General features: G+C 34.6%; 2 protein-coding genes across 5 annotated transcripts; one reads left to right on the plus strand and one right to left on the minus strand.

Moving 5' to 3' along the window:
• The first annotated feature begins 6,094 nt into the window (after positions 1-6,094).
• LOC126693702 (UDP-URONIC ACID TRANSPORTER 1) lies at positions 6,095-12,643 on the plus strand. 3 transcript variants are annotated; one of them, XM_050389841.1, is made up of 5 exons: positions 6,095-6,979; positions 7,950-8,053; positions 10,006-10,234; positions 10,865-11,028; positions 11,304-12,643. In XM_050389841.1, the coding sequence occupies exons 1-4, from the start codon at positions 6,536-6,538 to the stop codon at positions 11,009-11,011; spliced, it is 924 nt and encodes a 307-aa protein (XP_050245798.1). In that variant the 5' UTR covers positions 6,095-6,535; the 3' UTR covers positions 11,012-11,028; positions 11,304-12,643. The 3 variants fall into 3 exon arrangements, with proteins under 3 accessions (XP_050245798.1, XP_050245799.1, XP_050245797.1); XM_050389842.1 differs by having other exon boundaries at positions 11,314-12,643; XM_050389840.1 differs by lacking the exon at positions 11,304-12,643 and having other exon boundaries at positions 6,097-6,979; positions 10,865-11,263.
• A 400-nt stretch (positions 12,644-13,043) lies between these two features.
• On the minus strand, positions 13,044-26,185 carry LOC126693701 (calcium-transporting ATPase 4, plasma membrane-type-like). Of its 2 annotated transcripts, XR_007645469.1 has the most exons (8): positions 25,736-26,185; positions 19,737-19,788; positions 17,706-19,642; positions 17,457-17,615; positions 15,922-16,093; positions 15,506-15,804; positions 14,550-14,910; positions 13,044-13,460 (listed from the first exon to the last, which is right to left on the minus strand). XR_007645469.1 is itself a non-coding variant. In XM_050389838.1 (7 exons), the coding sequence occupies exons 1-7, from the start codon at positions 25,907-25,909 to the stop codon at positions 14,602-14,604; spliced, it is 3,102 nt and encodes a 1,033-aa protein (XP_050245795.1). In that variant the 5' UTR covers positions 25,910-26,185; the 3' UTR covers positions 14,456-14,601. The 2 variants fall into 2 exon arrangements, 1 of the variants encoding a protein (XP_050245795.1); XM_050389838.1 differs by lacking the exon at positions 13,044-13,460 and having other exon boundaries at positions 14,456-14,910.
• Between the last annotated feature and the right edge of the window lie 205 nt (positions 26,186-26,390).

Raw genomic sequence — 26,390 nt, forward strand, 5'->3', positions numbered from 1 at the left:
AAAAAAAAAAATGGAGATTCAAGGGTTAAAGATAGTGTGTTTTTCATGTGCTACACAACAGTCTCATTGGGCAATTCCATGTTTTGAGGCCTACATAAGTTGGCCTTTTGCCCAATCTCCAAATCTCTAAAGGGTTGGGCCTGAAGCTCACTGCAATACAAAACTGGCTCGAAACCCAAAATCTATTACAGCACAAGGTAGGCATGAGAGCCCAAATTTCCTTACCACACAGAATGGACTTAACAGCCCAAAAATCTATTACTTCACGTTTTGAGCCCAAGAGCCCACATTCTTTCATCTCATTGGTTGGGCTTGAAGCCCACGATGCTCTTCCTCCAAAACCCAGGGCCCTAATCTACACCAAGCAAACCCTGGTAGGCAAAAATCTTTCTAAAAAAAAAATCAAATGGGCCATTTAGGCCTTTTGGGTTGAAAAGCCCTTCACTGATTTAAGAAGGGGCCCAAAGAGACCCATGTTCGTTGAATAAAAAAGCAGAAATGATAAAGTAGAATAGGTAGGGCCAGCTAGAAGCTAATGAAATAAGGTGATAAACCATTCTGAGAAAGATTAACCATTTGTAAGAACATTCACAAGATAGAATTTAGGAAATGAACTCCAAAAGAAGTAACAAACCTTTATATTAACTTCCTTACTCATTCCCTAAAATAATTTACACATTCCTAAAATAACAATTTGTTACAACATTTTTATATATTGAAGGAAGTATTGTTGATTTCCCAAACATTTATTTTATTCCTTTTTCTGTGTTTTAAAAAGTGGGAGAAATAACAAAAAGTAATTTAAAAAATCTAAGGGTATGTTTGGTAACTGTTTTTTCCTCTTATTTTCTATTTTCAAAAACAATTTTCTATTTTTGAGACTAAAAAACTTGTTTGACAACCCAAAATAGACAGAAAACAAAAACTGTTCTTAAAACTCAATTTGTGTAGGAAACTGAAAATATGCAAAAAACTGTTTTCAATTTCTAATTTTCAAAAGTCAATGAAAACACGCATTTAATTTAATAAATCTGTCTCATTTAATGACTTAGCATTATAGTTCAAATCATTGTAACAACATATTCTATTTTTTTCTTCAAAAAACTATCTTTTTAATTACAACTAACTAAACATGTTTTTTGTAAGGACCCGAACTTAGATTCCTAGCCCAGCACATAGATGGACTATGGCCCAAGAGGCCCACAACAATGAATTTGTAGAGGAATGGGTTAAAACATTGGACTTTAGTTAATCAAACAGCATTATAGATAGACTTGATGACAAAAAGGTAAACATGGACTATTATGAAATGAAGAAAGAACGTCCTCGACAGAATCCGAGGAGAATAGTTCTAATATCTTGTTCTAAGAAAATGTTACAAATTTGATTGTGGATTGCTGCAATATTTTTTCTTTCTAATTTCCGATCCCCCTCATTGTTCTTTTTCCTCTTCTTTTATACTCTCTTCTCCCTTTACCTCAACCGTCCACCTGTATGCTAGATGGTTAGGGTTGATATTTGTTCCATCAGTTCTTCTCATAAGTCTTCAAGTAGTAGCTGTAAGGCTGAAATTCACTGTTCAGACATCACTTCTACATTAATGCGCCCAGGAGGTTAGCTGCAATGCATTTAATGCAGAGGCAGCAGCTTTCTCCCTAGATATTTTGGGGTTCATCCTTATCTCATATCTCTGCATTGCTCATCCACCTCAAACGAATTTCAAGGATTGCCATTTTTGCTGTAAATCCATTTCCTAGGACCTCGGCCAAGCTCAGCTGAGGAAGTTTTCGTCCTCGGCACACTTTTCAGGAGCGTGTTTTGGGCAAACAAAAAGGTGTCTTCATAAGCAAAGGAGGAACAAAATGGGCGTGGAGCTAATCTGTAGTCATCAAAATCCTCCTTTCTTCCCAAGGAGACAGAAAGGGGAATCTTGAAGGGCTATTGTAGGGTCCTTGGGCCCAAAAGTGCATTATTTATTCATATGTTGGGCCATAGGCCCAAGCCAAGGACAAAGATCCACCCGAGGATGAGATGTCTTCGTCAGAGGAAATTACACTGATGAAGAAATAATGGGGTTTTAGTCCTAAAGGCTCTGGAAAGTGTGCCGAGGACGAAAACTTCCTCAGCCGAGCTTGGCCGAGGTCTTGGGAAATGGATTTACAACAAAAATGACAATCCCTGAAATTCGTTTGAGGTGGACGAGCAATGCAGAGATATGAGATAAGGATGAACCCCAAAATATCTGGGGAGAAAGTTGTTGCCTCCGCATTAAATGCACTGCAGCTAATCCCCTAGCCGCATTAATGTAGACGTGATGCCTGAACAGTGTATTTCAGCCTTACAACTACTACTTGAAGACTTATGAAAAGGACTAATGGGACAAGTATCAACCCTAACCATCTAGCATACAGGTGGACAGTTGAGGTAAAGGGAGAAGAGAGTATAAAAGAAGAGGAAAAAGAACAATGAGGGGTATCGGAAATTAGAAAGAAAAAATATTGTAGCAATCCACAATCAAATTTGTAACATTTTCTTAGAACAAGATATTAGAACTATTGTCCTCGGATTCTGCCGAGGACATTCTTTCTTCATTTCATAATAGTCCATGTTTACCTTTTTGTCATCAAGCTTATCTATAACGCTGTTTGATTAACTAAAGCCCAGTGTTTTAACCCATTCCTCTAAAAATTCATTATTGTAGGCCTCTTGGGCCATAGTCCGTCCACGTGTTAGGCTAGGAATCTAAGTTTAGGTCCTTACATTTTTTATTTCAAAAATACAAGAAAATTGTTTTTTCTTTATATTCTCAAAAACAAGTTTTTGAAAATATAAAACAAAAATTGTTACCAAATATAACCTAATATTTTAATAGAAAAATGAGATGTGAGTGTTTTAAAAAGTAGTTAGCTAAAATAGAAAAAGTCAATTCTTGTCCTAAAATAGGAAAAAGTTTTAGGAACGCCAACATATAAATGCTCTAACAAAATCAAGATTCCACTTTTCCAACTAAAAATCTTACTACCAGCTCAAGGTAAAAGATGACAACCCCTATCTTACTTTTAGCACATTGGGAAAGTAAAAGAAGCTCTCCTTACTAATTTTAGCCATAGCTTAAAAATAATGAGAAGCCATTGCTTAAACTCTAGGAAAAATCTAAAGATTCACATTTCTTCTCATTTGAATAAGACTTCGCTACAAAATCAATGATTCATAATCATAACTATGTGAATCTTAAAAAGGGGAAACATGAGAATTCATGGTTTGGATGGCCAAAAAGTATGTTCAATAGAGTTCTAACAATTCAAAATTAATTGATCACATGAACTTGGCACATCTTCTCCAACCTTATGGACCTTTGACAAGCTAATGTGTAACAAGTTACATTTGGTCAGCATCCCAATACTTGATAGGACTTAAGATGATGAGACTCCTTTTGATCTTTGCATAAAGCTTAATCAAACATTAAATCCACTCAAGATGCAGACTAAACATCCATGCTCTAGCTATCTAGATCACTCGCCTCATTTAGGAAATGAGATCAGAAGGCTTAAGGAAGACCATCTTACTATTCTTAGTAAAGAACTAATAAAGTTGTCAAAACCCCTTATCTACAAATGATTCTCATTGATTATCAACCAAAAAAAAAAAACAAAAAGATTCTCATTCACTCTACTTCACTCCTCATCTTTTACAAAGTACATCAACCTGAAACAAAATCATGATTTTTAATCTCAATTCTTCTCATAACACTCCAAAAATATTCAATACTCCTTCCAAAAAAAAACCACACCACACCAATAACACCATATGAACCAAACATAAAGTCATATACCAGACCAATATCACCAACTATCAAAATGCCAAAGGTATATAAACAACTCCACCTTCGAAAACCTCACACATTCTCCCATAGCTTTCACCTAACCGATACTACCCAAAAGCCTATTAAACTCAATCCCCGACTCCCAAAATCATGCAAATCCCTATCATTAATGTTCATAACATGGCAATTGGAGTACCAAAAGCAGTGATAGGATCTATGTATTGATGTTTGCAGATGTTGATATTGCCTCATCTAACCTTAACCATTACCAATGATTGTAGGACCTCATAGTTGAAGGAACCAACTTAAAACAAGTTATTCCTATTCCTAGATGTCTAGCAAATCAAAGTGGGCTTTTTAAGGAGTTGCCTTGAATTAAATGGACCAAGTGCTACACTCAAAATTGCCCACATGCAAGTAAACCAAAGCACCATCACCGACCAAAGCCCATGCCCATGCTTGTCGTTGTCTAACTTCTTTTTTTTTTTTTTTTTTTTGGTAAACGACGTTGTTTAACTATCAAAGCAAGCAATCATGATGTCTCCCTAGACCCCACAAATCCAGAGAGTTAACGGCTTGTTGCAAGTTGAAACCCCAATCACTCTTTGTTTTTTTTTTTTTTAAATAATTCAAAAATTACCTTTTATAAAAATTGTCATGCTAACAGATGTCTTTATTGTTAATAAATTATAATAGAAAATTTTTGATACTATTTTTATAAGAAATATAAAAAGTTGTCAACAATATTTATTATTTTAATATTTTCCTTATAAAAATGGGACAGAAAGGATTTGAATTATGGTTTTCATTTTCCAAAAAAATAGTGAAAGAAAAGAGAAGGAAGAAGAATAAAAATTAAAAAAAAAAAAAAGACTAGTGATTATTGCCCATTGTGTGTACTACACGCGCAACAGGAATTATCTAATATATATATATATATATATATTGGTTAAATATCTAATATATATATATATATATTTATTTATTTATTTATTTGTATACACGGTTTTGAGCTTTCTTGTCATTTTACCATATCAGTCACAAAAAAATTATAATAAAAAGACAACATTGAAGATGATGTCAAATGTTAACCACCATAAAAGTTACTAGCCTAAAGAGACTTGAGAGAGAGAAAAAGAAGAAGAGATTAAAATAAAAAATAAAGACATGAGATTAGTATAACATTATGGAAACAAAAATACACAAACTAACAAAATAATAATTTCAACAATATCAAAAGAAACAAACCTTTCTAAAATTAGAGGTGTTGATAAAGTAAACAAAAAGTTGATGCAATCCAAAAGCAAAGAAATTGAAAAAGAGACGTGTGAGATATATTTATATAGAGATGGTATGTACCAATTTTTAGGAAAAAAAATACTTGTGTGAGATTTTGTGTGTGAAAATGTTGTGAACATGACACTGCTCTCTCTCTCTCTCTCAATAGAAATATTGCGTACTAATTTTTAGGAATAAACATGTTAAACGTAGTTATTAGTAGTTTAAAATAATTTCTAACCGTTTATAAAATTAGAAAAATAAAACATTTTTAAAGTAGTTAACCAAAATTATTGGAGCTAAAAACATTCAAGTAGAGGAAAAAAAAAAACCATTAATTTCAATATTAAAAAGGGGAGAAACTCCTCTAAAAAAAAGAGAAATCATTAAGTCCACCGAAGGGAAAGACTGCTGAAGTGGTCCTCCTTAGTCCTCCAACTAATAAAATGTTATTACTTATGCAATGTGACATCGCCTAGTATTTTTTATTTTTTTTCTTTCTTATGCTGATTAGGAAGTTAACTCACAAATTTGCATAGGTGGTATCATTTCATCGATTAGGAGGACTATTTTTAGTCTGTTTGGTTGTTGAACCTAATAATTTCTCCTAAAAATTGGAGGAAATAAAAGAGGCTAAAATTTAGAATTTTGAAAATAAGTTGTTTATAATCTAAGAAAAAGAGACCAGAAAAAAACTATTTGAAACTATCTAAAAAAAATTGTTTTATTTTTAAATTTGAATTTAAAAAACGTAGAATTTTTCAAATTTATCTAATATATTTTAAAATTAATAACTTTACATATCTAACCTTAATAAAAGTATAAATCAAAAGAGCTAAAGCTCTTTAAATAGTTATAGATATAAAATATGGATATGAATATGGAAAGTATATAGAAGTATAGATACATAGATATATATAGAAAAAATAAAAGAAAATTTTCTATACACCTAATATATTATGGTTCATCAGTTCATCTCGAGTAGGAACAGATCCCATTTGTGATAACCACAAGATCCCATTTGTGACAACCAATTCACATGCGAAATCTACGTTTATAATGTTGAAGGGCATCGTACCTGGAGTTTTGTACTTAGTGAATTTGAGAATTTCACCACTGGCTCTAAATTTTTTTAATTTATCTTTACTAGGTACTAGGAGAAAAAGCACGGTTCTAAATGGAACTACCTGCGGAAAATCGGAGACATTTCCACTGTTTCCTCAACCTCCTCACCTCCCAACAATAATTCTTTAACATTTGCCTACACACTCTCACACCCAAAAACACCCCCATCAAAATCGATCACATTCAAAAAAAACATTATAAAAAACAAAAACAAAAACAAAAACAAACGAAAATACCCATTTTCCATTGTAGCTCAAATGCAAAGCTTCTCATCAAATCCAGACACCCTTTGAGCCAAAACCTCGTAAAATGTCTTCCAAAAAGCAAGTTATTCTCGTATGTTCCCTCATCCTTCTATGGTACTCATCCAACATTGGTGTCCTTCTCCTCAACAAGTTCTTGCTCTCTACCTATGGCTTCAGGTTCCCAATCTTCCTCACAATGTGTCACATGTCAGCCTGTGCTATCCTCAGCTATATCTCCATTGTGTTCTTCAAGTTTGTCCCACTCCAGACCCTCAAATCTCGTAACCAGTTCCTAAAGATTGCAACTTTAAGCCTTGTCTTTTGTGGGTCGGTTGTTGGTGGCAATATCTCTCTTAGGTACCTTGCTGTGTCGTTTAACCAGGCTGTCGGTGCAACCACGCCATTTTTCACAGCGGTTTTTGCCTACATTATGACCCTTAAGAGAGAATCTTGGGTTACCTATGCTGCTCTTGTGCCTGTTGTTACAGGTGTTGTGATTGCCAGTGGGGTATGTTTCTTTTTTTGGTTAATTGGATCAATTTTTTTTTTAAATCACAATTTATGACATTGATTTAATTTGCATGTTTTTGATTGGTTCTATGTTTAATTGTTGCTAATTTATTAGTTTATTGTTTTTGGAGGTAAGACATTATATACCCATTTGGGTTTTTTTGTTAATTTAATTTGACAGTTAAGGTTTTGTTTTTGCCTTAAATGTGAATCCAGATCTGGTAATTCTGTTACATGTGTTAGTTATTGATTGTTATGCACTTTCCATGATCTATAATTAGTTCAAATTATAAGCTTTTTTTTTTTTTTTAATGCAATGGGTGAAGATCTCACAAGTTCTAAGGGATAATTAAATATTTAAAATTCTGGATCAAAAGCTGAAAATGGATAACTGAGTAGAATAACTGATTTTGGATTGTGTGCAAGAACATTGTCATGGGTTGCATGGTATGAGGTGAGTTATAATGTAATATATCTAGCTCAAAACATAAAAATTCATGGTAATGCGTTGGTGCCAAAGCTAGTGTTTGACGAATGTATTGGCTGGCACGCCTGAGACAACTAAAAAAGTGTTAGGTTTCAGTAAAATATCACAACATCTATCAGGGTAATGTTAAGTTATTTAGTGTTAAAGTTGAAATAACATTCCTTTACATGAGATTTATCATTTATTATAATAAAATTTACTACATAATATATATATATATATATATTTAAAAGTTAAAGTAGAAAGATCTTTTGATGTCATAGTTGGTGTATAAGTAGTTGCTGGATCATTTTTACGTAACTTTTAGTAATCATATGAAAAATGTTACTTGATTAAAATTCAAGAATGGACACGTCTGCTTCTCTGTGTCTGTTGGAATGTTTATTATCTCTTTCACCTTTTCCAACCATTTCCTTTTTCCTTCTTCTTATGTACTTCAATATTGTTTTAGTGAAGTTATAAGATTCTTTGTTTGTGGCAGGGGGAGCCAGGTTTCCATTTGTTTGGATTCATTGTGTGCATAAGTGCAACAGCTGCAAGGGCCTTTAAGTCTGTTCTTCAGGGTATCCTACTTTCATCTGATGGGTAAATGCTTCATATCATCTTATCATTTATTTCTTTTTCATCTTTCAGTTTAGATTCATATCTAAAATTTATTGGGTAACTATTATCTACCATTTCAGATCACTGAGGATAGAATATTTTTTCCCTCTTCTTATCTTTATTCAACTCAGTTGAATCAGAATCATTGATTCCCTCTGTTGTCCCTTTCTTATTCATTCTTTACTTTTTAATGCATGCCGTGTGATTTCTCTCTATGGATATCATGCACTACTATGGAAGAACACACATTTGTAGTTGTTTTAAATGGAAGGATTAGAGAAATCCACATAAGACAAAGCAGTTTTGCCGTATGACTTTTAATTTCCCTTTCTAGCTAATTAGAATCTCCATCACCATCCAAGGCATCATGCAATGCACCACAAGTAATGATAGTGCTGGACCACAACTCCCTCAATGTGACATTTCCTTGGCGTTTAAATGATAAGTTTTCATATTTTCTTTCTGCTAGTCTTTACAAATTGCCAATCTCCTGGTATTCAAGTATAACAAATATTTCTTTGAAAGAGCCATTTTCATTACCATACTTGAGAGTAATACCATGTACTTCTCTATGACGTCAATTGTGTCCAGAGTTGAATATAAATTTTTGGCTAAAGTACATGTTTGGTCCCTTAAAAATTACCCAAATTTCAGTTTGTCTTTAAAACCTATTTCATGTCAAGTCAGATCATATGTTTTTCAAATGAGTTAATTTAGTCTCATGGGACTACGGGATTGCATCATGTGATGAAAAGATTTAACATGTACAGAATACATATAGTCAGCCTTTCTTGAAAATATGAGGGAATTAATGTTACATGTGAGGTGCACGGACAAAATGGGAGGGAAAATTAGGGGAGAAGCTAAAGCCTTTTTTATCACAAAATAAGATGAATAAATTGACACAAAACATTTTTGAGTAACCAAACTGCGTAAGTTTTCATGGAACAAATAATACATTAGCCTAAAATTTTCATTCTGGATGTAAATGATACTTCTTTGATACTCTACAAAGTCCTGTACACATATCTGCCATGAGGATGCAATGAAATTTAGTTAATTGAATAGACTACTTCACTCATATTGAGGCAGCTTGGAATAAGTTAATCAAGGTTGATGTGGGCTGGTTTGAGATTATGAAGGCTTGTGGTTTAGGTTTTGGAATTTAATAGAAGCTCTTCCTACAATAACTAAGTAATCTGCTCTGTGTGAAGCAGCAAAATACATTTAATATTGTATTTCTTTATTCTTCTTCTGCTCTTTTGTTAGAATATACTTATTTCCTCTTATCAGAGTAGGGCTGGATGGGTTTCAATGCTTATATAACTCGAATGGTGTCTCTAAACTCTAAGCCCATTGTAAATTTGGGATAGTTCTGGTTTTACAAATCCTTACTCTCCCTGGTCCATTCCTATTCACAATTTACAATATATGCTGTTCATTGGAAATAAGGAAGAAGAATGCCAAATCCCTGGAGTTTTTCACTTCTTTAGGCTATGAAAAATAGTTTCTTTCCTCTGCAAGATACATTTATTCTCTAAGACCAAGGTGTTTGTCATTTCTTTTATCCACTGCCTAATTTGATTGACAAGAAGAAATACTGCTCAGAATAGTGGGAAAGAATCCCCTCCTATTCATTCCTCTAATTTCCTCCTATTTTAATCCAGATGTACAACATGTGGCATTTAAAATCCAGTGTTCTTTAAAAACCCACGTAAACCACAGAAAAACAAATACATGTCACGTGTCTCACATCTAGCCAAAGATTGGAGGGAATTGGAGGATTTAAATGGGAGGTGATCTTATCCCCAAAATAGTGAAATCTTTAAATCACTTAAGGTTGTATTGGTTGTACCAATCTTTTTCTCAACCCCAAAAGAGCATTTTTACTTGTTTAATGTCCACTAAATCCATGACATGTTTTGATCTTACAGGGAAAAATTGAACTCAATGAATTTGCTACTATACATGTCACCAATTGCAGTTCTGGTTTTATTGCCTGCAACGCTTGTAATGGAGCCCAATGTCATAGAAGTTACCGTATCACTTGGAAAAGAACATAAATACATGTGGCTGCTGCTTGCTCTTAATTCAACAATGGCCTATGCAGCTAACTTGTCAAACTTCTTGGTGACAAAACATACAAGTGCATTAACACTTCAGGTTTGACTTACGTACTTTTTCCTTTTCTTTTCTTCCTAGTTCTTTTGAAAGATACCCGCCAGATTTATTTGTTTGCAGCAAATCAATATTATAATCTTTCTTTGGGCTTCTCATCATAAATCTAATTAAATTCATACATGAATGATTTACTTCAATTTACTGGCAGTACACTACCGTCTAGTTTCTGTCAACCATGTGGAGTAGAAGCAATTATATGAATATATATATATATATATATATGGTATACCAAACCAATATATTATAATAAACCATGTTAGTAATGTAAAGTGCTCCTAAAACGTGTTTTTTTTTTTTTGGTTCCACTCCAAGTTATGGCTACAATAGCCTGATGGTAGTTTATTACTGCTCTTAAAAGTTAAATCATACTTTCATCTGCTTGTTCTTCACTTGTTTGATAAGAGGCTTTCAACCTTGAGCATCTGCAAAACCCTGTATTTGATTGAGGATTTCAAAGAAAAGCAGACTTCGGAGAAGCAATTCAACCCTAATATTTAAATCCGAATACCTTTTTATCAAATAAAATCTAATCATGCTAACATGTGTTGGTGTTTTCCACTGCTCTTGAATTCTCAACCTTTTCTCTGCTCCTCCCTCGGTTATGTTCTGCAGGTATTAGGAAATGCAAAAGGTGCTGTTGCTGTTGTAATCTCAATACTCTTGTTCAGAAATCCTGTTACAGTTATGGGCATTGGTGGGTACTCAATAACCGTTTGTGGAGTGATCGCTTATGGAGAAGCCAAGAGGAGGTTTAAATGAATGTTCCTCTACATTTGGTAATTTTTCCTTTCTATGACCTGTTCTTTGAAGAGTCTAGTGAAATCATGTGGGCGTAGATATAGAGAGAGAGAGAGAGAGAGCGATTTTGTGTGTTGTAGTATTAATCTATTATTTTTTGAAGCAGTATTAATCCATTTTTATGTACACAAACATACGTTCTTTGGTATTATATTTTTGGTATTGCTTTAGTTTGATTTATTCGGAAATGACAAATCATTGTTGCCTTTGCCATTTTTATCTCTTCTCTCCAAATTCTGATGAATTCTTGCAGGTGGCTGCAGTGGTAGGTTCATCTAATCTGAAAGAAATACTGAACAAAATGATATCAACATCCAGATGAACCAACTTCGATTCCTTTAATGTTATTTCTAGTTAACCTTTTAATGCCTTAAGTTATCACCAAGGCCTGTCTGCCGTTTGAGTTTTTTTTTTTTTTTTTTTTTTTTGGGTTTGGGATAAAGAGTACATTCAACAAATAAATAAATAAAATGTGTAAATGCACTTTTGGTCCCTACATTTTGGGCCATTTCTCGATTTGGTTCCTAAACTGATTTTGCTCCTAAGTTAGTCCTTAATTTTTTAAAATTGTTTTTAAAATGGTCTCTGTCGTCAACCTGGTTACAGAAAATGCTGAAGTGGCAAATGAATTTCACTATTTGCTGACATGGCTAATAAAATAATATTAAAAAATATCCCGTTAGGATCCATGTCAGCGTTTTAATGGCAAGTCAACATTTTAATTAATAAAAGAAATTAAAAAATTAAACTAAAAATAATTCAAAATCAAAAACAAAAAAGAAAAAAAATTTTCAAATCCTCTCTTTCTCTGTGTTTATGGCTGTATCTTTCTTCTTTTCGTTTCCTTTTTTTTTTTTTTTCAAATCCTTTCTTTCTTTGTCTCTTGGTGCGTATTTGTGTTTATATCTTTCTTTGTTCAAGCTTTCAGTCCCTCTCTCTCTCTTAATCTTTGACATTTTCTCTCTCTCTAAACCTGACTCTCTAATCTCTGGGTTTTTCCAATTTTCCGTGGGGTGGTCGGTAATGGAGGTGGAGATTGGTGGTCGGGTTGGAGATTGGTTTGGTTGGGGTGGTCGGGGTGGAGATCGGTAATCCATGGGCCTTGGTTTATGAGTTTGGTTGGAGATGGAGATGGAGATGGCTGGGTTTGGTTGGAGAGGCTAGGTTTTTCTGGGTTTTAGTGGGCGTGGGCTGTGGCCATTGAGAAGGAAACAGTGACGACAGTTGATCACGCTGTTGGTTGTGGGTCTTAAGTGGCACTTCTAAAGAGATGAAAGCCATGAAATGGGTGAGCCCAAACCGAGCTCGTTGAAATCGAGTCACAAAAGCCATCATTGTTGGCCTTGCAATTCAGTGACTCGGTGTGACCTTTCAGATCTGGCCATTGACGAAGTGGATGACCGAAGCAAAGATTTTGAGGTCTGGGTTTGTTGATGACTGAAATAAGGAGTTGCTTATGGTTTCTGGGTTGTTCATCTCAGTGGGTTTGTTGCTTGATCTCTCTATATGTTTATTTTTGGGTTGTAAATTTGCAGGTTTGATGTAATTTTTCTGGGCTTGTTGTTTGATATTGATTTATGGGTTCGATGTTCACTTCATTTTTTGGATTTCATGTAAATTTATGGGTTTGATGTTCATCTCAATTTATGGGTTTAAGCTGATGAGGTTAACCAAAAACAAAAGCAAAAAGAATTAAAATGATTATGAATTTTTATTTTTTAAGAAATGATTTTAGTTTAAATTAGATTTTAGGTTTTTTTTTTTTTTTTCTTAGCTGGCTTTTTTTATTAATTTAAATGCTGATGTGGCATTTAAAAATGTTAAATATATATATATATATATATATTTTTTTTTTTTTATTAGCCACATTAGCAAACAATGAAATCCATTTGCCACTTTAGAATTTTCCATAACTGGGTTGACGGCAGGGACCATTTTAAAAAATCAAGGACTAACTTAGAAGCAAAATCAGTTTAGGGACTAAATCGAGAAATGACCTAAAATATAGGGACCAAAAGTGCATTTACGCCATAAAAAAAAAAAATACAAAATTTTGGGACACAATTAAAGTTTACAGCAATGTACTCAACTGCCTTTAGAAACAAGTACACAGTTTGAGAATTTTATCAAGTCCAAAAATTTATGATTTTTCAATTTCAGTTAGATTAATAAATTTTTTTACCTGTTTAAATTTTACGTAGTTTTTATATTGGAGTTTGTGGTCAAGCGAATGTTTTCTACTTAAATCTTCACAAAATGGATTGTAAGCTACTAAGCTGCCAGACTCCGGGTGTGGACATCAGAGCACCCCTTGGCTTTCCGGGACATGAAAAAACAATAGCATCAAGCTCTGTTGGTCTCCACAGTGAGAAATCAGTTTCTGAAGGTCAAATGAAATAGAAATGCTTCGCTGCAAAACATTCATATGCTTCTATCAGAAAATGAACAAACAATCCAATTGAAAATGTAAGCAACAAGCATAATCATATTGAAAGTGTCAAATAATGCTCATTCCCCAACATCAGGATTCAGAAGGGATGAGGGTAAAGGTTATGTAGGAAGAGGAGATTGATGAAGTTTTGAGAGTGAAACTAGTCCCAAGAGATTCATTCAACTAACGATTTAATGCAATTTTTTCTCTGAATAAATGCTTATGCATTCGAGTGCATTCAAATCCATATCCTCACCGCCACCCTATATCAATGAAAGGTGGAAGCACCATTTGACGTCGAGGCCATTGGTAATGGTTACAAACTTTTAGTATAAAGCTAATGATGTAGGTAAAAAATTTTAGAATGAGAAAATGTTAAAACTACTACCAGTTTACAACAAGAAGTTCTACAAATTAACATGATAATAAATATGATTAGTGTCCAACAAAACATAATAAATGGAAATTTAGTTGCTTTTTTGTTGTGTTTTAAAACATTAACAAATCTGTTTGTAAAAGCTATAAATAAAATTTATAAAAGCTATAGTATCTCTCAAAAACAACATGCAATGTCACCTCATATAATCAGACCTTCCTCTCAATGAAAAGAGGGTCAATATAGAGGCTAAAAGGTACTTTATGGTAACCTAAAGTATAATTTCACCATTTTTTAACAACTTTTCTCTGCATGAGAAGAAAAAATTCATGATTGTTGGTTTCAATTAACTCAACTGATAAAGTCTATTGTCATCAAATAAGAGATCTGGAATTCAATCTCCATTTACACTAAAACCAATTAGTGTCTTAACTTGATGATAAAAAACAATTATCATGGAGCAGACATCATAAGTTTGAAATACTATCATTTCTATTAAAAAATATTCACGACCTACAGAAAAACAGGTCACCAAACATCTTTCTAACCCTCCTCTTTCTTTCTTTTTTTGTTTTTTTTTGGGGGGGGGGGGGGGGGGGGGGGTGGTGGTGTTAACTCAGTGCAGCCACTACAAAAGCAAATTCACGGCCTATACAAAGTCATTCTACAAGCACAACATCAAGTTAGTCTACCTCTGTGGAGTTGCTTCAGAAAAAGGAAAAAAATAAATGCCTCCTCCCCATCTCAAGCCAGGTTATCATCAGAGGGGAGCGCATCATAACCATCATGGTGATTAGTTGTACTTGTGGTTTTCTCAACTGGGATGCATTTTAGGATAACAGCAACCAGCAAGCTAACTGATCCAAGTAATACGCTGAGTAACCATAGTTGCCAGCTCAGTGGTACAGTGCTTGCAAAATCACCCAGAAACTCGACTATGATTACTTGGAAAACCACTGTGCCAACCATGACTCCTAGGAATATCCTGCTGTTAAGCATGCCACGGAATACATTTATCTTCTCTATGTCCCGGCTGTTTATCTCGTTAAACACCTGAAGAAAGGCAAAACCCAAAGGAGAAACAATGCTCATTAACACAACAATCGTATGTTTGGTTACTTTTCCATAGTAGTACCAAGGATAAATACATTGGACACTTATTTCACTAGAAACTATTAGAAACTTTTTTTAACAGAATCATTACAAGCAGTTTAGGAGCAGAGACAATATCCAAATCAGAAATACACTAACATGTTTAAGATTCACTTTTTATAAAATAAATAAGTAAATCAGGAAAAATTATACTAGAAGCTTTGCCTTTGGGTAATTCCATTTCACAAGATGATAGCATTGGTATATAAGTCAATGACTAGAGCACGAGTATCCATATATTTCTATCACAATATTTATGAACAATGTTAGGCACATTTGAAAAGGCTAACCGTGTTATAAAGTTGTAGGTCTAAGATCATCAGTTCATCATTTTAACTAGTTGGAATACAATAGAAGACACAGAAATCTGTGCATTCGTACATACTTCCCAACCAGTAAAAAAGAATTCACTCAAAAATAATTGAGATAGTTAATAATGACATGATGAAATCAGAACATTATTCAAGCACAGTACGCCCTGACTGGTACCACATACCTGACAAAACACAAAAGAGTTGAATATCAAAGTGTTGAGAACATCAGTTGCATCTGAGCCACTAAGGTTTAGTAGCCGCTTTCCATCAAAATAGAGAACTGCAAGGACAGCTAGTTGATATATACTATGACCAATAATATTCCTCCACATAGCCTTCGTGATGAAGCTCACACCCCTACCAACTGGGGGCCTTTTCATTAGCCCCTCATTTGGAGGTTCTGTAGCCAGTGCCAATGCACCAAGAGTGTCCATAATCATGTTGACCCAAAGCAACTGCACGGCCGTTAAGGGAGCAGATCCTGAAAGTGATGTGGAAAATTCTCATAATTCTGTTGCTGCCTAAAATAAATATAACGGTATCTCATGGGGGGAAAAGACAAAATAAAATAAAACACCAACTTCATAATTCAGTGTACCAGAGATGCATGCAGTAGCAAAATTGAGCGCCAGAGCAACAACATTGACTGTTAGCTGGAATTGCACAAATTTTTGAATGTTTATATATACTGCACGTCCCCATTTGGCCACATTTACAATAGTTGTAAAGTTGTCATCCAAAATAATGACATCAGCATTTTCTTTTGCAACCTGAAGAAAATATCCATGAAAAAGGAAAATTAAGTTTTATTTAAAAAAAAAAGAATAAAATCAAACTACAGTATGAAGTAGCACAACAAATGGCACTGCTGATACAAGTCCAGAAGTATATAAGCCCATGCAAGATCAAATTGATACTGAATGACAGATTATGTGATATATTGAGAAAAAGGAAAAAGAAAAGTCAAGTTGATAATATTTTGAGATGATGGAGAGCTATTTTTACGGATTTTCAGGTGAGCTATCTCAGTTTCGGTATGGGAAGACAAGGGCAGGGCTATCTTAGTCAAAGTGTGAAATCGGTAAGGTTATTTTAGTTATTTAGGAACTAAAGGGGAAATTTGTCTTTTTTACTTCTGAGGATAACATGCAAGTCACATGACCGTTAACTTTAACCTTTATTTGGATGGTAGGGTGCATAAATTTGTTATAATTGAGGTATTGATTGCAAGTTTTCAAAGTTTGGGGTGCAATGTATAGATACCCACATAATTGAGGGTGCTTTTCAGCAATTAACCCTAAATACAACTCCATACCCCAACAAGATTGAACCCATTACTTAACCTTTGACCTGTAGTAAGAGAGAGAGAGCCGCAGGAGGAGACGGGGGGGGGGGGGGGGGGGGGGGGTTGTATTTGATCCAAGAACAAGGACTGTATATCCGTTTCTACTTTTCTACAAAATAGATACTGGTTGGTTTCTTAAAAGCTGCAACATAAAAGGCGAATGTGAAAAATAAAGCAGAACATTATAAAGGTGCATGCTATTCCAAAGAAGAAGTTTGAGATTTTCCGATCGCGAAGAGATTTCATATAGGTAAATTTTTTAGAATAGGATACTAGGTTAGAAATGTGATGCTGGTTAATAAGATGGCTGATCAAGATTCTCACTAATAGAGACTGTTGAGAAAAATGATTTTTAAGCATAGTTATTAAAAATGTGGTTTGCAGTATGATTAGTAAGACCAAAAGCAGTAAAAAATTGAAAATAAAATTTTGAAACTCATACATGAAAATCCAAATAGGATCAAACCCTGCTTACTACATAACTAGTTCATATTTTCTTCTATCAACTGGTGAAGAAAATGGACACGGCTTGTGTCCAGTGGAACTTTCCACTGGACACAAGCCAAACCCGAAGAAAATAATCCATGTATGACAACGTGGAACACACACACATGCTTTATGTTTCTTTGTTTCATATGTGAAAGCATGATAGGGGAAGACAAAACTGAGACAAGAAGCCTAACTGGCTAAGCCAGTCCAAATCATCGATATCACACATGGGAAGGAAAAAGAAACTTAGGAAAAAAAAAAAAAAAAAAAGAGGAGGAGAAGAAAATAGGGTCACAAACCTCTGTTCCTGCTATGCCCATAGCAAGTCCAATGTCTGCTTCATGCAAAGCAGGAGCATCATTGGTCCCATCGCCAGTAACTGCAACAACCTCACTAAACATCTTCCTCAAATGGGTCACCAAGGTATGCTTGTCCGACGGTGAAGACCGAGCCATTACCTGTATCCATTATAAGCAATTAAAATATGCAAGCATCTTCCAACACGGATAGTTGAAGTTCAAAACTTTCCAAAGGAAAAATTTAAGAACCTGGATTTTTGGTATAATGTTCTTCATCTGCTCTGAGGACATACTACGAAATTCTGATCCTTCTATGGCCACTCCTTCCGCCGTGAGGATACCACATTCTCCAGCAATGGCCTTAGCAGTATATATATTGTCACCAGTGACCATACGGACAGTAATTCCAGCAGCTAGACAAGTTAAAACTGCATCCTTGACCCCAGGGCGCACAGGATCCTTGATTCCAACAACTGCTATCAATGTATAGCCACTATCAGGGATGCTTTTCTCAATGGAAGTGTCATCAATATCTTTAAAAGCCAAGCAAAGAGTTCTCAGAGCTCCAGATGCAAAGCCATTTATAACATCTGTGATGTCCTTTTCCTGTTCTTCAGAAAGATTAACAGACTCTCCATTGCAATCAACAATTTTGTTGCACATTCTTAATATAATTTCAGATGCACCTTTGCAAAATGCACGTACCCCTCCATTGGGAAGAGCTACAAGCACAGACATCTTCTTCCTAACTGAATTAAAAGGCTCAACCTTAAGAATCTTGAATTCTCTACGCTGAGCATCAAAATCACCACCCAAAAGCAAGCCAAATTCTAACAATGCAGATTCTGTTGGCGTTCCCAAAATGGTATTCTTTCCACTATCATCCTTAACCACTTCAGACCCAGTATTTTGAAATATAGCCTGCAGTAGGATGCCTAAAACTCTTCCAGATATTTCTGATTTCAACAAATCACTTGCATTACCTTTTATATCTATAGATTTTTCAGATATCCATACTTTGACCACTGCCATATGGTTTGTGGTCAATGTCCCTGTCTTATCTGTGCATATGCAACCAGCAGAACCCATTGTCTCACATGCAGAGAGATGCCTCACAAGCGCCCTTTCTTCCATTAATTTCTTCATAGCAAAAGCAAGGCTCAAAGTCACTGCTAATGGTAATCCTTCTGGGACAGCAACGACAATAATGGTTACTGCAGTAGCAAAGTAGTTCAGAATTGTCAGTGCATCACTTGATGACCAATCTGTGAACTCATTGTTAAGAGCTTTTTCCACCAGATATCTCCCTAGCAATATCAAAAATGTCAGCACAGCAAAAGTCAAGCCAATTTTACCAATGATTGTAGCCACACCATTTAGCTTTACCTGCAGTGGGGTCTCATCTTCTCCTCCCTCATTCAGAGTTTCCATCAACTTTCCCCATTCAGTTCTCATACCAACTGTTGTCACCAACATCTTTCCTGAACCATCTTGCACTTTAGTTCCTGAAAGAAGAAAAGGTTTCTCCTCATATACATTCACTGGCTCGCTCTCACCTGACAAGCTCGATTCATCAATCAACAAACTGTATCCTGATATATAAATCCCATCTGCTGGAACTTGATCACCAATTGACAAGTGGACAATATCTCCAACAACCAAATCATATATAGAAACTTTTTGTCTCTTCCCATCTCTAGTTACCTGAATAAAAATCTTTTTCTTCTCACTATCTAAATCCTTGAACTCCAAGGACTGCTTGTAGTCACTGATAGCTGTAACCATGACCACCAGGACTATACTAAGAATGATACCCAAACCATCGTATAAGCCTTTAGGCCACCCTTCGGTGGGAATTCCTACACCTATAGAAACAACGGCACAGACCATAAGGATGATTAGTGTTAAGTCATGTAATGATTCCCACACGAACATCAAAAAAGTTCTGGAAGGTTTCTCCGTAAAACTGTTGAATCCATAAATCTTTTGCCTAGTAGGTAAGTCCTTTGTGCTGACACCTTCGTTCAGTGAGACACAGATTTTCCTTGCAATCCCCTCAACTCCACGATGGATTCCCAAGCCCTTAATATCATGGCCACGAACAATTGATGCAAGCTCATCTGGGTGAATACTAAAACCTGCTTCTCTATCCTCATCCGGTAACTTGTATTCAGGTCGACCAGCAGCTGCAGAACATAAAATGATAATACAAAGTGTGAATGAAAGAGATCTAACATTGAAAAAGAGGTTTTTGTTAAAGTAGACACTAGAATTTCATACCCTCAAATAGCAATGCTGCTTTATGAACGTAAATAGCAACTCGTATATTTTCCTGGGGAAAACAAAAAATGGGGATAATAGAGTCAAATAAGTCATGACAGAAAGAATCACTTAGTCTTAGCCTCTTAGGGAACTTCACAACCAAATGTCATCAGCGACATTCAATGTGATTTTTTTTTTATAGGTAAAAGAAAGGGGTGGGAGGTCACCGTTCATAGTGATATTTCATGCAATTCAAGTTACATAGTCATTATACATCCAAGGTATCAGAAATCCTTATACATTTGTATGCTCATCATATTTTGAGAAGAGATCAAAGGCCATGAATTAATCTTTAGAACATTAAGATGAGCTCTTTTGTGGGAAACAACATCTCTTTGCCTATTAAAATCAACCAGCAAGAAAGCATTTGTCAATTCTTGTCGAGTAGGAATTCTCTACGCCCTTCCCCAAATTTCCATCTAGTAAAAAATTAGCTCAAGACTATATTATATAATCCAAATGGTCTAGGAGACTCGAATTAATTCTCCATAACCTCACTAGCAGAATAACACGTGAGATGATCCACATGAATTCTGAGAAATGCTTCAGCGTCAGACCATGCAGAATACCAAAACTGCATTAGTATTAACTAGAAAGTATTTTTTTTCACTTTTTTTTTTTGTTTATAGTTTGTCAATAAAAGGAATTGGAGTAACACTGACAAGAATGCTAATTCAGATAAAAGAATTGCGGGAAAACAATAATTTTCTCAATTCTCTGGTGCTTCTATCTGTTGCAGATGGTGGGGGTAAAACAATGGAATTAAAAATTGAAAGGCTTAGAGGATTGCATTGACTCAAAGAGCTTGCTAATGGGTTGCAAGCAAATCTGTCTCCAAGATACAACCAAGCCAAAATTCTTCAAGTAGAAAACTTATAGAATTCTGTGAATTTCTCTCTAAAGGTGTAAAATCTGTTTTTTTTTTTTTTAACCTGAGTATGGAAGCCATATCAATGAATAATCACTTTGGTTGATACAAGTCCTTAAAAACATGTCTAGGCTGTAAGCCTGTAATTAGCCAGTGGAAACTGAAAAAGTCTCATTTCCCTTGCTTTTCTGCAGAAAGAACACATTCTGTAACTATCTTGCTGGAGCAAGACTGACCTTGCTCGAGTGAGCACTCACCTGAGCTCGCTTGTACCCACACATTCCCACCTATCCTCGCTAAAGTGGGCTCATTGAAGTGCCAATACACACAATGTATCTATTGATTCGATCCATTTGGTGCTCATTGAAGTGCCAAATTGCCAATACACAATTTATTTTTCAATTTGTCCATTTGATTTCCTGATCACATTCAGGTTGCACTGTAGGCTTGCTCGAGCGATCCACCAAATTCTTGCTTTTCAATTTTGTTTTCTTCGTCATTCTTTTACTTTCAAACTAAGATGACTCGTATATATTACAATCTAAACTTTTTTTTTTTTTTGGTAAACCTACACTTCTTTAAACTTATATATACAATAAAATTTGTTCAAAACATTAGGTCCAATGATACTTGTTTACTAGACAGAAAGGCAAAACTGATGCAGTTAAGAACATGAATGAGTTTCTATAAAGTTGCCTGGTATACATCTGAATACTTCAAAAAATAGCACCAATGGCTTTTACTTAGATTTCTTTTTTCAATTCCTATTAATAATATCGTATTCAAATCTTAAAGAAAAATCATGGAACTTGATTTCCTACATGTGGTCCTACATGTCCCTGAGTTCTCTGTCAGCTGGCCTGAAGCCACAATTCAATCGATGAGTAGGAACCACATTTAAAAAATTTGAAAAGTCTTCCATAATTAGTGGTATATATATATATTTATATAATTATAAACCTGACATTTCATCATGGATGCGAATAACAGTAGTATTGGAATAATAAAGTTATTAAGCTGTATTATGTGAAAAGAAACCTTAAGCTGAATTTCTTTTTTTTTTTTTGGTAAGTTACTTCAAGACGCAAGTTAAAGTGTATTTAAGGTCTGGATACCGTTTATTGCAAAAACCTAAAAATACTGTAATAAAATAATTTTTAATGTATGAATAATGTTGTGGGACCTAGTTTTAAAGTTATTTTTACTAAAATAAAATTACTTGCGGGTCCCTGAACAACGCACGAGATCCACTAAAAAAATGCTAGAAACAGCTGAAAAATCATTTTAACTTTATCCAATGCATTCACTTAGGTGGGGGTTGGATACACGACTAGCGTTGACGTTTTGAGTTTTGTGTTTTCCCTTCTTTTTTTTTTTGGGCACACGTTTAAGCAGATAGTGTGGCTACTGTTCATGAACAGTAGCTGCACTATTTGACTTTTCAATCATTTTCAGCACGAAACCCACAAATCTCACTTTTCAACAACTTTTTTATTAAAAATGAGCCCTACGGTACTATTGACACATTTAAAAATTATTTTGCTATAATATTTTCAGTTTTCAGTTTTTTATTTTCTATTTCAACAAAATAAGTTCTATCCAAACGGACTTTTAATATTATAAAAAAAATTATTCTTTTACCTTTTAGAAAAATAATAACTAATATGAAGAAAAAAAAAAAAGTGAAACAAACCAACATTCAGGGGCGGAGTAAACTTTTGAAACTTTAGAAGATAAAATCAAAATTATCCTAAATTTTAAGTATAATTTGCAATTTAATAAAAAATTTATAATATTTTTCACACCTAATAATATTATATGTTATATAGTTGGTGTATGATAAACGATAACCTTTATGAAAGGGCTGTAACGGTGACAACTAATTCCCTTAACATGTTAGTTTAAAAGAAAAAAAAAGAAAGAAATAAAGAATTTTATTTTTTATTCTATTTTGAAAACATAGCAATTTATTTCGCTTACAAAAGAAAGCAACAGGGACAGGGTAACAGAATTCAATATCACGCGTTGTCATGACGTAGTATTATTAAAGACAGCCGTGTACGAACCGCGTTCAAGTCAATATCGTATTACCACCATTCATAAGAATAATAAGTGGTTAGTGGCTTACCACTCGATAGGGTAACTTCAGAAAACGACAACTACTACAGCACTACTCAATACTAATTTAAATTATAGAGGGACTTGCCATAATAAGAGATAAAGAGCAGAATTTAAAAAAACAAAGAACCAAGCATCGGATATAGGGTCCGTTTGGATTGAGCTTATTTTTGCTGAAACTGAAAACTGAAACTGAAAACACTGTAGCAAAATAATTTTTAAATGTGTAAATAATATCGTGGGACCCATTTTTAATGAAAAAGTTGATGAAAAGTGGAATTTGTGGGTCCGTGAACAGTGCACGAATGCACTGTTCAGAGTGGACTTGGTCAAATAGTGCGGCTGGGAGAAAAAAAAAAAAAAAAAAAAAAAAAAAAAACTGGAAAACGCAGCCACAAATTCAGCAACTTTCAGTGCAATCCAAACGCACTCATAGTGTGCCAACTTGCGAAAGTGACACGTACTGTGAATAAAAAAGTGTGAGCGTAGCAAACACTTCGTGAGGATGAGAGCCTTCGAAGAGCAAATGGGATTTAGGAAATATATAAAAATACGCACTCTATGACCATTTCTTTTCTTTTTAATATAAACTATAGTCCCATTTTAGCATTATTCTCTACTCCACAAACCACAATGTCTACATTGACAATTATTTATTAAAACGAAACTTCGAGGAAGTTATCTCTTTTGCTATCATTGAAAGATGTGGTCAAAAAGTCGTTTTAATTTGTCCTACTGTACAATCCAGAGCCTACGGCCTGGAGTGGCTTTTTTTCTTTTTTTGATAGGTTACGGCCTAGAGTGGCTTGGAGTTATATGCACCACAGAAACCCCATCAAGGATTTTTATTATTTTTTTTCAGAAAGGAAACCCTACTAACACTGATCAACGAGTACACAAAATTTTTCCCAAATCTCTTTTTCTCTTTTTCGGCTGAGATACCATATGGTAAAGATCATTATCGAACCTTTTTACATCTAACAGTCGTGAAGATTTTGGTACAACTAACATTACTCATTTCAAAAACTGGGTTTGGGGTTTGGGTTTTGGATTGGAGCGTGAGGCACATTTTGTTTTGCACATGAATCACTGGTCTATTTCATTATCACTATATCAACAACGGGTCTTGCCACGCCATCTGGGCCTATCAAAATGGGTCCAATCATATGTGATGACCCTTTTTATCAAATGTAAATACACTTCAGCAAAGAGAAATTATTCTTCCTATCCCCCCACAAAGCGTGTGTGCCCTATCATGAATTCCAAACGGGTCCACACCCTCTGTGAAAGAAGCGTAAAGAGTGAATAAATTCTCATTTACAGAAACACTATATGAAATATCAAACTAACAAGTAAGGCTTTTGGTAATCCAAATCCCAATATTATAAATTTAAAATAAGAGTAACATGCATGGTTTTAAAAACTGGATTAGACCCAGAGTTAGACCCTAATTTAGTCCGATAAAATTGAAAACTGGACCATTTTCCAATTTTTTAATTAGTCCGATTTTTAAAACCATAGTAATAAGTGAACTGATAGTAGTTTTATATAGATACACATAATCACAATTGCAAAGAAAACCGGATCAAAGTTCAAACCCCAACCCCAAAAGAATGTGAGAACTGGTCCCATGTCGAATACGTTAACGGATGAGATATCGGAAAGCGTAATCTAAGCTGCAAATACGACTTGTGACCAAATTAGTATTTGCATTTGTCCATTTGCCTATGCTTCTTTCCCAGCTTTTTCAGTTCATAATATAATACAATATGTTAATGTTTTTGTATTTTTGTTTAATTTATTTTTTAAGTTTTTTTTTTTTTTTTTTGATAAGGTTTTTTAAGTTGAATACATCAATAAAAATGAATTCTCACAAGCCAATTAGAGAAAGAAAATAAATAAATAAATTTATTCTGTTACAATTTTTTTATATAGCTTTAAAAAATGGGCGTCTTCTTCACTTTCAATTTCAAAACAGAAAAATAATTTTTTTTTCTTTAATTTAGTATATTGTTGATACTGAAATAGTCAATTTGTAAATCAGTACCGAATTTTGTTGCGCTAGGGTTTTCACTTTCTTAAGCGACAAAATTAGATATTACCGGAATTCAAAATTTTTTATTCTGTTTCTTTTCTTTTTTCCTATTTTCTTTCTCATCTTATCTAATTTTCGTAGCAAATCTGTTTGTTTACCTAGAAAATAGAGAAAAATAAAGGACGTCAAATTCTGGGCCACACAGTAGAGTAGCGTTAGAGTAGAGTACTCTACACCAATCGACATTCATTTATTACCTTCCGTTACGTCATCTCCTTATCTTTTCTCAGCGGTCAAACAAGTCATTAAATGAAAACCAAACCAAACATCAAATCCCTAGCTCTAGCCTCGCAAAACAATCCCATTTTCAAATTTGAATCTAAAACAAAACAAGCACAGTGAATCAAATCTTTCAGTAAACAACACAGTTTTGAGAGTAATTTTTTTGCATTTTTTTTTTTAGAAACAACAAACAGAGCCTAAACGCTCATAGCAAGTCTGTTTGCCTCACGAGAAAATGGAGGAAAATAAAGGAAATCAAATTCCAGGCCAGACAGACACAGTAGCGTTAGAGTACTACAGAGTATGACAGGTCATATTCATTCGTTTTAGCATCCCATCCGTAACCGTAACGTCCATTTTCCCAAACTTTTTCTAAGCGGCCAAACAAGTCACAAATGAAAACCAAAAATGAAATTCCTAGCCTCACGTTAACAAATTAAAATCTAACAGAACAAGCACAGTGAATCAAATCTCGTTATCTTTAAAAAAAAAACGGATTCTCAGTGCAATTTAAATGTGATTTAGAGTTAGTTAGAGTTCGTTGAGAAGTAGAAAACAGTTTTTTTTTTTTTTTTTTTTTTTTTGCATTTTATCGATTAAACTAAAATCAAAGCGATGATTGAGAAGAAGAAAAAGAAGGAACAGAAAGAAGACCTGGATTTTGCGACGTTTTAAAACGGCCGCAGAGCGTTTGGCTAAATCGGCGACGTGGCGGAACCGGCGGCGGGGGTTTTTGACGATGGACACGGCGGATCTCCACCGTTGCAAAGCCTCTTCCGAGCGGTTCTTGGGGTCGAGTTCGAAGTCCTTGAGAAGTTTTTGCTCCATTTTTGTGGAGATGAATATTCGGCGACTTTCTCTAGAGAAAGAAGGAAGTTTCTACTGAATTTTGACACAGTGAAAAGGACAGAAGATAGTGGCGAGAAGCGGGTTGAGTGGGGTGAGAGACTGAGAGAGAGTTGATGGTATTTGGGCTATTCGAGAGAATTTTCTGAAATACAGAGCATTCTGTACCGGCAGAATGTTGTGGAAACCGGCCCCATACAGAGAGAGAGAGAGGGAGGGAGAGAGAGAGACAAGGAGAGAAGAAGAAATGAACCAAAAAACCAATTACATATGCTGATGTGCAATTATGAATAGAAGTTAAAATATATAGAGAGAGAATGGGGTTTTTTTTTATCATGTATTTTTACTTTTTAGACATGAGAGTTTAAGGGGGTGTTTGGTGAGTATATCTAAATAACAATTTTTAGTTTTTAAATAATATTACACGTATTTTTATATTTTATTTTTTGTCCACACGTATTTT

Source organism: Quercus robur, chromosome 7 (genome assembly GCF_932294415.1).
Source record: "Quercus robur chromosome 7, dhQueRobu3.1, whole genome shotgun sequence".
Classification (NCBI taxonomy): domain Eukaryota; kingdom Viridiplantae; phylum Streptophyta; class Magnoliopsida; order Fagales; family Fagaceae; genus Quercus; species Quercus robur.